The sequence below is a fragment of the Phaethon aethereus genome, assembly GCF_964289735.1.
Source record: "Phaethon aethereus genome assembly, chromosome: 2".
NCBI classification, from domain to species: domain Eukaryota; kingdom Metazoa; phylum Chordata; class Aves; order Phaethontiformes; family Phaethontidae; genus Phaethon; species Phaethon aethereus.
The window spans coordinates 102,151,773-102,164,624 of NC_138582.1; the positions used below are offsets into that span (position 1 = coordinate 102,151,773).

At 44.2% G+C, this 12,852-nt stretch overlaps 1 protein-coding gene across 1 annotated transcript in view; it reads right to left on the reverse strand.

Moving 5' to 3' along the window:
- Window positions 1–7,717: 7,717 nt before the first annotated feature.
- MBOAT1 (membrane bound glycerophospholipid O-acyltransferase 1) overlaps window positions 7,718–12,852 on the reverse strand; it is a gene marked incomplete at both ends in the record, with an annotated part of 56,169 nt that continues 51,034 nt past the window's right edge. The window contains 4 exons of the mRNA XM_082014682.1: window positions 7,718–7,850; window positions 9,616–9,767; window positions 10,915–11,047; window positions 12,438–12,502. Coding sequence (XP_081870808.1) covers window positions 7,718–7,850; window positions 9,616–9,767; window positions 10,915–11,047; window positions 12,438–12,502 — 483 coding nt within the window. The remainder of the gene's footprint in view (window positions 7,851–9,615; window positions 9,768–10,914; window positions 11,048–12,437; window positions 12,503–12,852) is intronic.

The window sequence follows — 12,852 nt, forward strand, 5'->3', positions numbered from 1 at the left end:
CCTGTTCAAAGATGACACAGTTCTGCTTGTAGGAAGCAAGTTATTTTTCCACTCTCAAGCTTTTGATACTAAGAATTAGCTATCCACTTTCCAGAAAACAGGGAATTAGTCTTTCCAGACTACATGTTTAACAGAGAAGAAATGGATCTTCATGAACTCAAGACATATTCCCTCTTCTTCTGTTAGCCCCTCACCCCCTGCCTCATATCTCTACCATGCAGTTTTTCAAATAGTTTAATAATATTCACAGGGACATTAGATTAATTGGATTTTAATTCCAAATGACTGTGAAAGCAGAGAAGTGAGTCACCAGTCCATGCTAATGAGAAGATCTATTAAGGACCCTTCTCTGATAGACACATAGAGTAGGGTTATAAATATTTCATATTCAATTAATTGAATTTTGCCCCCTGTTATACGATGCTGCCCTGGAATGTTAATCAACTGGGACCAGAGAGAGAGGGAGAGAGGAAGAAAGAGGAGGAAAAAAACATTTAAAAGAGAGGCTTTAAAAAACATCAGAGCCATTCCCATCCCCAAATCCTCCCAGTTCACACAGTGCCCGCACATCAGAGCAGCGGCTTTCATACAGACTGCATCTGGTTCCATACAGCGGATAAATTAATGTTAATTAATCAGACAGTCATTTTATGAAGAACTGTGTGCAAAAGGTTATTCGAGCCCCGCTGCAAATAGATTTATAGGTATAATTGCCATGTTGAATGACCCTCTGTACATAGGCTCATTAAACTGGCCATCAGTCAAGGAGTCTGATGGAGGCCGGCCAGCAGCACGCCGCCGGGGCCACGCGGCTGGCTGCAAACAAAACCGCCCCGCAGAAGCCAGCGCTGCGAAAGCCGCCGATAATGCCGCTTCCCACCCTCCGGGCAGCTTCTGCCGCTGCCCCTCCGGCCAGCCGAGACCTGGGGCAGGAAGGAGCGAGGGGAGAGGAGAGCTCCCGTGCCCGTCGTGGCTACGAAACACATCGGGGGACTGGGCGCAGCGTGGAAACGGCCTTATTGACAGCCACCATTTCTGAAAGCCGTGCCGGCCTTGGCGGCTGGGAACAGCTCGAACGCGTGGGCTTCAACGGCGCCGAGATCAGAAGGTGAATATAAAGACGCTCAAGATTCTTGATGACATTTCGTCTTTTCAGAGCATCTCTTGATTTCTTTGGGGCAAGGGGAAGCACGGGGAGGGTACTCCTCCAAAGAAAAACTTTTTGGAGGGGCCTCCTCCAAAAGCAGCGGGCAAACCTTGCCCCTGTCTCCGGCGGCAGGCACGTGAAGCCGGCGGCTGGCACTTCGGAAACCCGCCTTCTGCTCCTGCTCGTGGCACAAGCTGCCGGCTCGCCGTCCCTTGTCACAAGCTCGCCGTACCCACGGTCCCCACCTGCGCCGTTGTCTCTCCTGCCTGCTGCCCAAAGCCATCTGTCTTTCTGCTCACGATTTGTGCGACGATCGTCTCTTTTGTTCACGTACCCGGGGGACCCCCCACCCGGGTTCGCACGCCGAGGGACGCAGTTGCAAGCGGCCTCTCGCACGCACGCACGCCGTGGATCGCCGGCGTGTTCACAGGGTGGGAGAAGGAGGAAGCACACGCTACCCCAAACTACCCCGAAGCTGCCCGGCAGCCCCGCACCCGGCTGTCCTGAGGCGCCGTGGACCAGGCCGGCCGGGGGGGCCTGTGGGTGTCAGAAATGGGCTCTTTTTTTGTCCGAGCTGCTTCCCGAGACACCTCCAGGGGGAACCTGCACCATCCACTGCGCACTGGAAGGTGCCATTTAAGAGCACTCAGGCAAAAACCCCACATCAGAGTCACAGACAGGTAAATCAATTAATAGTAATAGTAATAGTAATAGTAATAGTAATAATTGTAATAGTAATAGTAAATCAATTTATAGTAATTGATACAAATTAATAGCAAATCAATTAATGTTATCTATCATATTACTCACCACATCTTTCGAGGTTGCCTTTAGTTGTGTATCATCTCCCTGATCAGATATAAAAGAGTCACATAACACCACCTTTCTCAAAGACAAATAAAACAAATAAAGCTGAAAAACTGAAGTGCACTAATGCAGAAGCCATCAAGGCAAGAATAAATCTGAACAAAGAGAAAACCCTGCGTCTCAGCATAGTGACAACGTCACCATCCGAAGGGGTACCAGTTTCCATGCCTGGACAAGGCACGGGTCACTTAGCATGTCTGGGCCCTGGCAGCATTTCCCTGTCCCACCCTGACTGGTTCGGCCTCAGTACGCTCCAAACCCTTTTCCCAGCACCGCTGGGCATGGTAGTTACCTGCCAGCATCTGACAGAGGGATCGGGAAAACCGACTGGGAGCACGGCACGCTCCCGGATCCGCAGCCTGCCATTTGTGCCAACATCCGGGCGTGCAGGGGACCGCGCTGCTGCAGAAAAGCCTCCAGACAAGCCCGAGGTCTCGCTTTCAGAGCTGCTCTATGAATGGACAATAAAAAAATGGGGTCCCAAGGGCAGTCTTCAGAACTTCTTCTCAGAACTCATTTTCCCCCACCCTGTGGTTCCCTTCCACGGGCCATGTTTGAGTCAGCTGAACAAAAGCGTACCCCAAGTTCTTAAGGCATAGGAACACCATCTTTTCTACCAACAAGGCAGCATTTCCTCCTGTAATAATATTTTTTTCCAATCTACCTAGGTCTTCAATCTCCTGCCCCAAAGCAAAGCACCTTTGTCACCGCACGTGCAAAAACCACCAGCTGTCCTGCCGTTAGCGCGGCTGCAAAAACCTTCGCCTCTGCCGCGTCCCCCACTCAGCCCACCTCAATCTCCTCCGAGCGCTCGCCGCGGCCCACTCTCCCACAGAGGGCACTACGCGTAAGCGCAACCCAGCAAACGCGTTGCCGTTTGATGTCACACCAGCGCTCGGAAGGCTGCGGTTTCCACCCCGAGCAAATCCGAATGCTTCAGGCATGTTATTACTGCCATCTCTTAAGAAGAAAGGGAGCGGCAGGCTGACGCCGCACAAAAGAATACGTTTTCAAAGCGCACACTGTGCATTCGTACTCGCGCCGAGATGTCAGGCGAGGCTTCTCGCTTTGTGTCGCAGTGGAATGTCTCTAGCCCCTGAGAGCTGAAGTACATTAGTTCAGTGACGTAAGGGAAGAGAATGGTACCTCAAAGGACATTTGATATTTCAGTATGCAACCATGCATGTCACTTTCTCTCCAGCAAGGATGAAGAGACACATGCTCTTCCTCTGTCCACAACATGTGGACCACAGGCATTCCTTGTAACACACTCTTAAATGTCAAAGACAAGTTTGCATTCAGTCCCTTTACTACTGCAGCCAGTAGAATATTTTTATCATGTCCCCAGTTCAGGGATAAGGAGATAAAGGCTTTAAACACCAGAGATGCTGACCTCACTGATTGATAGGAATTTTACCGCTAGACTTCCTTGGATGTCAGGATTTCAACCTGTATGTCTAAGACAGGATCCACATCTAGTTTGCTGAGCCTGCTTTTACATGTGCAGAGAGGCAAGTGCAGGTTTATGCAAACACCTACCAATAGAGCGAAAATCCACGGCTTTCTTGCCCGCCTACCTCATTTTAAGTGATGCAAAAATCCCAACTATCTGCAACGTATGCATGCAGAACAGAGCAGCCAAAAAGGGAGGAAAAATATCTGCCCACCTTGTATCCCACTTCTGTGCTGCCTCCATTGCTTGGCATGCTCCAAGGGGACATGCAGGAATGTACTCCAGGAGGGGGACGGCTTACAGGACAGTAAAAGAAAGTACTTTGTGCTTCCAGTCCACTGAGGAAATTGCTGATCTGTTGCTTCTTTAAATACCAGACCCATACTTAAGCTGAAATTAAGTTTTACTCTTCACACAGACCTCTCTCCTAAGTGCGTCTCAACTGCTGGTTTAGTTCTAATGCAGACAAATGAGCTGAAAAATAGCAGCTAGAATCTGCCTTCAGTCCAAGGGGGTGCCGGTGTCTTTTTGGTATTCCTATATTTAAAATACAACCTTTGTCAATTCAGTACAATCTACCTTTTTCATTTCTGTCTGATAGTCCCTTATTTCTCTCTTACAAACCGTGAAGATTGGTTTTGTCTTCAGAATCCCTCTCTAGAGAGCCCCTCAGCTTTCTGCAGCACAAGGAACCCAGAGTGGGATTAGAAACTAATAACATGTTGGCAATCACAATCATGTATTTTAATCACTGAAGCACACCCTGAAATGACAGTATTCCAAGTAGAGACCAAGTAATGCAAGGCCAGTGCTCAAGTTCCTGACATCACATTTTATAACCTGAATTTCTACATTGGCTGTTAGAGTTATATACTCCTGTGCAAAGTAGGAGCACAGGAGTATATACAGCTTGTAGTAGCACACTACAAGCACGAGTCTCCTCTGAATAGTAGTGGTTGTTTGCAGTCTTTCTATAAAACCAAATTTTCTGCTCCCAAGCAGAAGAAAAGGAGAGGAAGATTCAGTACAATGGATTGAGAAAGGTAGTACCAAAGCTAACAGCCTTTTTTCAAAGGAATATTTTACAGCCATTTAAATCCACTCTGTGTTAGCTTTGCAGGACTGCCATGTCCAGCTAGGGAAGCTGCCTAGGCCACAGAAATGCAGTACAGCAAAGCTTTTAGATGATTTCCTTTTTTTTCCCCACAGCTATAAGACTAATTCTGTATCAGCAATAGTGTGGCCAGCAGGAGTAGGGAAGTGATTGTGCCCCTGTACTCAGCACTGGTGAGGCCGCACCTTGAATCCTGTGTTCAGTTTTGGGCCCCTCACTACAAGAAGGATGTTGAGGTGCTGGAGCGTGTCCAGAGAAGGGCAACGAAGATGGTGAGGGGTCTGGAGCACAAGTCTTATGAGGAGCGGCTGAGGGAACTGGAGTTGTTTAGTCTGGAGAAGAGGAGGCTGAGGGGAGACCTTATCGCTCTCTACAACTATCTGAAAGGGGGTTGTGGCGATGAGGGTGTTGGTCTCTTCTCCCAAGTAACTAGTGATAGGACGAGAGGAAATGGCCTCAATTTTCCAAAGCAGGTGCTAATGGCCAAGACCAACAGCGTCTTGGCCTGTATCAGCAATAGTGTGGCCAGCAGGAGCAGGGAAGTGATCGTGCAGGTAACTGGACGAGAGGAACTGGGAACTGGGATTGTTCAGTCTGGAGAAGAGGAGGCTGAGGGGAGACCTGATCGCGCTCTACAACTACCTGAAAGGGGGTTGTGGTGAGGTGGGTGTTGGTCTCCTTTCCCAAGTAACTAGTGATAGGACGAGAGGAAATGGCCTCAAGTTGCACCAGGGGAAGTTTAGATTGGATATTAGGAAAAATTTCTTCACCGACAGGGTGGTCAGGCACTGGAATTGGCTGCCCAGGGAGGTGGTGGAGTCACCATCACTGGATGTGTTCAAAAAACATGCAGACATGGCACTTCGGGACATGGTTTAGGGGGCATGGTGGTGTTGGGTCAGTGGTTGGACTTGATGATCTTAAAGGTCTTTTCCAACCTTAATGATTCTATGATTCCGTAAAGCCAACCTGCTGGAAACATTTGTCTTCTGCAGGCTTGCCAAAGCCTGGATTTTATGTTTCTGGGAGGTAAATGCAGGCTGGCTTCAGCCCACAGGACGCCACAGCCAGCAGCGCCCAAGCCCATGTCCTCCCTGGGGACGTGCCCTGGTTCTCTCCCACAAGAAACCAGCCAGATCTCAAGGGAAACCTTAGATGTCCCAGATGCAGCTGAGGCTGGTGCCACAAGGAGAACACACACATGAGCACAAATAAGGACTGGTCACATTAAGGACAAAGCTGCCACAAAAACGCACGGGGGTCATCTCGTCTCCATTCCAGCAGGAGTAGGATATAAAGCCCAGCTGCTCTGTAAAATCCGGCAGACCTGAACACCTCTCCTCACAAATGTGAGGGATCTCACACCCACTCACTCATTTTCACATTAGACGTTTGTAATTAATAATGCCAGGCGGTGACACAAAGCATTTTGTTTATTCTGATCAACCTTTTAATCCCATCTCACCTTCAAAATAAATTACCAAATAAAGTCTTCCATGAACTACACTCTAAATCATGAGGTGGTCACAGGACCAAAACTTCCCACCAGAGAAAAGAAAAAACACCAAACTTTTTGGGGAACTTGTTTTGGTTTCACCTATTTGTTTCTTCCCAAAACGTTAGGATTCTGCAAAATTTTAATCTGACACAAAAATCAGGATGCAGTAAACAGCAGATTCTTTGCCCAATCACACATCAGTTAAACAATCTTAAAGAAATACCAGCACTTTAACAAAGGAATCGCTTCTACAAAATCCTGGTAAAAACATTCCTGGAAAACAGTCATTTAAAAAAATGTTTTAGTTGGTTTTGATGTGTTGTAGGAGCCTGTTTTATTGGGGTAGGTAAGTGGATTTAGAAAAAATGAAATTAAAAAACCTGACACAGCATTCTGCAAAAAGTTATCTCAGTGCACAAGCTCTTAGAAATTAAGCCTCAAAACATCCCTGTAAGCCAAGGACTACAGGCAGGGAAACTTGCATCAACAGGCCAAGTCACATGACAAGATCATACAAGCACTCAGTCTTGACTCTTGTGATGATCATACCACATCACAATTATTTTGTAGAGAATGATTTATTGTGACTATGATAATTACCGTTTAGGTTTCATATTAGTGTTATCCTGCCGGAAAGTAACCCCTCTGTAAGATGGGACGTTTTTGAGTAGAACAGTCTCATCCATTACAAACCTTTTTCATACTTAACCCATATCTGTGAGCTTTAAGACGCTAAACCTGCATGGGCCCTCAGTTGTTTAGATACCAAAATGGAAGTGCTGCATCAGGCTAAAACTGCAGAGTAACGCTGATGTAGCAATGAGCATCAGCTGCGTCATTAGAGAAGCACAACTCTACAGATCACAGGGTGTATGTCCCTTCTTTTACTCTAGGTTGGCTTCCCTGCGCACCCCCCACTTTCCTTTCGCTTTTACTTGGCTTTAGATTTTGACTTGGCCAGTCGCCTGTGCTGACAGACATCAATTCCCAAGGGACTTGTCTTGCCCTCATTACCAGCAGGTATCACGTTGAAGGATGTGAAATACCTTTGCTGCTGAGGTTTAGGCTGCAGTCCCTGCTCTGGGGACTGCCGGGGAAAGCCCTGCTTCCTCTTCTCCCTGCCGTGGCAGAAGTCAGCGCCAGCATCTTGATCAACTCTATGTCCGTAGTTTTCTACTTGCAGCATCTCCCTCCACAGCCAAGAGATGAAAAGCTTCCCCTGCCAGCTGCCCGCAGCGCCAGGCTATCAGGCAGCCGGTCTAACTCTTTACTAGCTGCTTCCTGTCCCTCATCACAGGATTATTTACTGATTAATAGTTGTACACTTCTGTAAAAGAGCAAAAATGCCCCTCTGTGTGAAAAAGTTTAAATATATAAAAACACTTCATAAAAATATTTATTAAAAAATCAAAATGCCCCATGAGCCTGTAAACATTGCCTGTAAAATCTCTGTTAACTGGAATAATTTCAAATACAGTCACTCAGGCTCTTTTCTGCCCTGTCCAGTAAGATTTTAAAATAACCAATAGAAATGCCGTTTGTCTTGTACTTCAACCCTCATGACACCCGTTCTTCTTCTTTCTTTGTTTCCAACGTGACAGTTTGATTTCCCAATATCAGCAATTTTCTTTGGAGGCATCATTTGTCTTTGCTTTTAACAGAGTTCAGCATGGCCTGATTCTGAGGCTTTCTTATGGAGTGGGCTTGAGATCGTATCGGCAACACGAGCAACACCAGGATGCTTAGAATGTGCATGTGAAAATACATAGACCTGGGAACAAAAGCAGAAAGAGAATTTTATACTTTTGTTGGTAATAACATGAATTGTGCAACCTCAATAAGTCCACGAAGAATTTAGTGCTAAAGGATGAATGCAGAAGGTAGGAACCTGACCTAGACAGCACAAAAATACACCCTTGAATTTCACACAGCCTATGCATGTGGTATCTGCTGGCATCGATGAAAATGTTGCTGTGGATGTTAATGAGGCAAGGAATCAATCAGCAAACTCCAGAATCCAAAGTCTGACAGCTCAGATAAACCCACGTAATCCAACCCCAGACTTATTAATCTCTCTAATGTTAAGCGTATACATGGCCACATTCTGAAAAAACATCTTTCATGCTTAGGACATAAAAATTGTACAAGGTTTTTTTTTAATTTTAAAAAGTGACAGAAAAAAAAAATAATTCCAAGTGTTGAGATCAGAAATAAATCAAAACACTTGACTTTTAACTGGGGAAGGTCAGGTAATCATGTTTACAGAAGGATTATGTTTTTGAAGGCAACTACTCAGAGGTATCTTTATTTGATATCTTATTAAATATAAAATATTTATATTTCAAATAATTTGGTATACACAAATTCAAACAGGAACAAAAAGTACTTAAACCAATTACATGAGGCTCTGGCAGCTTGGGAAGGACGATGTTTGGGCGCAGTATGGTCCAGCTCTTAACCACAGAGATGCACCTTTCTCTGGTCACATTTATGCTTCTTACCATAGTTGTTAATATCCCTGTAAGGTGCTTAAGACCACTGCTAGGTGTTCGGTGCTCCAAAAATTCATGCCCTGATCCAAAGACCTACAATTTTCTTGCTTAACGGTCTCTAAGTTTAAATGTTAACTATGTTCAAAGTCACTAGGGCAAAAAATATTAAGGAATGAAACTATGAAAGATTCAGAGTAATTTTTATATGGTAAGTTTTCTGTGTTGAAATAAATGTTTCAGCAGGAATAATAAAAGAAACAGGAATAGAAAATGTCAAAATTCAACTCCCTTCAAACAGGCTTACTGACAGCAGCTATCTTGACTATCAGTTTTATGTCTTTTATGTTAGAGGAGGGAATTGTCTGTCGTCTTAACCAAAACCTGTTTCTCTATGTTGACAGTTTACTGTAGAATGAAAGAAAAGTAACATAAGGTAGTCCAGTCTCCCTTTTCAAATTATTTTGTCATTTTCTCTATTTCAAATTATTTTTATTAGAGTATATTCAATATACTCTGCAACACCAGTGTTTTCTTATTTTTAAGGAACCTAGGGAAGCTCTCACTTCCTATGGAAGCATTCAAAAAGAAAAGCATACACATTTCAAGAAGTAACCCCCTGCCAGGCATCCTCCTTATCTCCTGCTGACCGATCACATCTCCTGTTCTACACATTTGGCAGCTGGAAAGCTGGTCTCTTCTCATCGAGTGCTTCCTACTGCTAACTCACGTTATTCTTAACCTCTCCAGCCTTGGCTACTGTTAATGGTTGAGACTCAACTGTTTTGAAAAAGGAAACTGAGTATGTGAAAAGTCACATAAGGACACAGAAAGACTGAGAAGTACAAGTGAAGTGCTCTGTCTTGGCATTATTATTATCTCATTAAGTTACAGGAGTGCAAAAATCACCCCTTACACGTTATTAAGCATCCTGTTTGAACTCCTTTCAAATTTGTTGAAATGCCAACTGCCTTTCAGTGTGGTTTGGGTTATTTAACAAAAGCCTGTGCCGGTCTGGAGAATAACAGTCAAGAGGAGAGAACTTACTTGTAGAACTTAATTGTGGGCTCAACAGCCAGCATAACAAATGGTGCAACAGTATAGCACACAGCCAGTTGAGTGGCAACCCAGGTAACAACGTCGTAGGCCATCTTGAGAGGCACTGACGAGAGGAAGTAATGTCTGCAATTGCTTCTTATCTGCAGGTCAGGGAAAAGTAAACAGAAAATTATATAAATTCATTTCTTAGGCAGTTATGTGGACGCATTGTAGTGTATGACTCTCCACTTATCATCAGCATTAGTATTACAGAAACGTTTATACACCAGTTAGAAAGCACTGAGGGCAGGAAGACGAAAGTGTATTGACTGACATATCCAAGATCCCACAGTCAACCAGTGGCAAACAGAGAAATGTCCCCCAATCTCCTCTGTCAATCACAGGAGCAGACTCTCATGCTGTGTACCTGGGACACTATCAGGGGAGTTGTTATGATTTGATCTTCCTCCCTCCTGGTGTTGACTTATTATTGTTTACCAACAGTGAAACAAATTTACTTGAAATGAACAAGTATGTGTTTATACCTGCAAGCGTGTGCTGTTCCCTAGAGATTTTGATTTACCTTCACATCTGTGAACTCCTCACAAATAAGAGGCAAAGCACGTGTTAAGATCATATGTTAAGCAACCCACTATAGCCATAGTGGTTAATTCATCTTTCAAATTGACCTGGTTGTTTTTCCATAGTCAAACTCTGAAAGACAGAGTGGTGCTTCCCAGCCCTGCACAACCGGCTGGTTCAGCCTGAAAGATCAGCAGTGATAAATTTAACAGTGAGACATGAAACCTGTCTGTCTTTGGTGACTCTACCCAAGATGAGGCCCATAAACACAGAGACCAGTTTACTGCATCAACTGCATCCACATGAAAGAGTTTGAGTTTGGGCTAATGTTCAACCCATAACAGCTTCTTGTGAAAGACCGGGCACAGAGCCAATTACACGCCAGCATATAGGCAACATGACCTAGAAGAAGTCTGGGCTCCTTGACCTTGAACCCCAAGCTAATTTGACTGCATGGACATAGCCGGTGGCACTACAAGCAACGTTTCTTCTGACAGCCAGGGACAGCACGGCAGCACGTGCAGAATTGGTGCTGGTTATAACTGCTGGGGGTACTTTGTAATTAGCCTCAATACAGAACAAAGTTGCAGTGAACATCAAGCCTGCAAAAACATGAAAGAGGGCTCACAGCAGGGACAAGCTGCCTGGGTCAGGGTGGTCCCTGCAGGTGACAGTTGGAATAGTACCTAGCGTGGGCCTTAGAAGAGAACAATGAAAGGTACATACTGCTCTGGCTGCGAGTGTGATAAGGATTCCAGTGAGAAACGTAAAATAATATCCAGGATAGATACCATGCCACAGGGCTGACAGGATAAATGTTAAAGCCGTCGGGTACCAGGGAGCTCTGTCATAGCAGACGCTGCAAAAATGAAAACAAAACAAGAAGAGGCTGAATACAACTGAAACAATGGACATTGCACTTCAAATCCTTCTCTGTTTTTAAGGTCTTATTCTGTTTTCGTAATGGTTTTATCTTGCCTCTGTTATAGACCAGGTACTCTCCCTTCATTTAGATGGAGAGTTAGAGGGAAAGAGGAAGCATGCTTTTATGCAACAAGTGTCCAAAGAATGCCTGTACAAATATTCCTGATGCTCATAGCATTTAAATAAATAATGGGGCAAAGGGCAGGCAAGACTTCATTCACCTTTATAGCTCTATTTGGAATCACACACTACCTTTCAAAACCCTGATGGCAGATCAAGAGAAGTTGAAAGACAAGGAGATGTGACCCCACCCTTCACTGGTGAACTGAAGGGAGGTATTTTTAGGCACTGTTATCTGGCAGATGCTGGGAACAACAGGGCGTGCCGTAAGCTATTGCAAAGCAGGGAATTCCTGCTAACTAACTAAGCAGCCCAAAATCTTACTCCAAAGACGCAAGCGAATTATACCGGTTCAAGAACACACCAACCAGTCTATTTGGCTATCTGAAGCTTAACTGAAATGCTATGTTCCAAAGAAACGAGTCAAGATTATGCACTTTTTACCCGGAATATCATTTGAATCATGAAAATTAGTAGACATTGACTTTTAAGATGTATATATTTAACAAAAAAAATAGTTACGATAACTACAGTAAATCTGTGCCTGCATTACAGACACCACATTGATTGTACGCTGAGCTTTAATCGGGGCAAAAAGTGTAACGAGTAACAAGAGACAGTTCAGTCTACAAAATTTGGACTTATTCTAGTATTTATATGTGCCTTAATATTCACAGGTTAAAATCAGATCCTCTCAATGCTGTATGAAGTCTCTTCTCCATATCCTAAACAGGGACTCTCTGGCACGCATCTTCTGGTAACTCCAAACCAGACTACACTGGGGCTCTGAAGATTTCAACTTCTCTCCAAATGTAGCTGAACTGGACCCCAGTGACACAGCAAGGCTCACCTCCGGTAGTAACACACATGGGAAACATAACATAGCAAAGTGAAACACTACAGCAATAATAACAGAGGCAAACAGCAGCCTAAAAGATGCCATCAAAATGCTATTACTTTTTATTTTGGAAGATCTGAACGGTTCATTTATGACTCTGCGGCTCATATATAAAATGTGGGCATTTACATTTGCAGGAATAAAACTTTACAGCACCAAATAACCTTATATTCCACTAACTGTTACAGACACAGGAAACAAAGAAAGAACAAAAGGCTATACATTTATGAGATTCACCAGTCAGCATTTTCCAAGCCATCTAAAGTTTTTGAGTCTCACAGGCATGTTACTGTTTCACTACTCTTACCGTTTAAGCCAGGCAGCTGTCTGAATGTTCCAGTTTTCAATGTACATTTTAAAACTTGTGGCAGTCTAAGAAAGAAGTTCACATTAAATGTTAGCACTGAAACCTGTAAAATAATACTTGCATTTTAAATTAGAGAGGAGATACATGGAAAATATTAATTCTAGTAGCTAACTGCTGTGAAGACTGTGCCACAGTCCATCGTTACACTAATATGTTTTGGGAGGGACATTAAATATGCTGATTGCTCACTGCTAACACTTGGCACTTGCTGTAAAATCTCACTTTGTTTTGCAAAATTAAATACAGTGTTTGGTTATTTTTCAAATTAAGGGAAATCTGACAAGCTTTTTTGTTTTAAATGCTTGGCCTTCCCTTCACTTTGTAAACAGCTTCATTTTTGGAAGAGATATCTTGC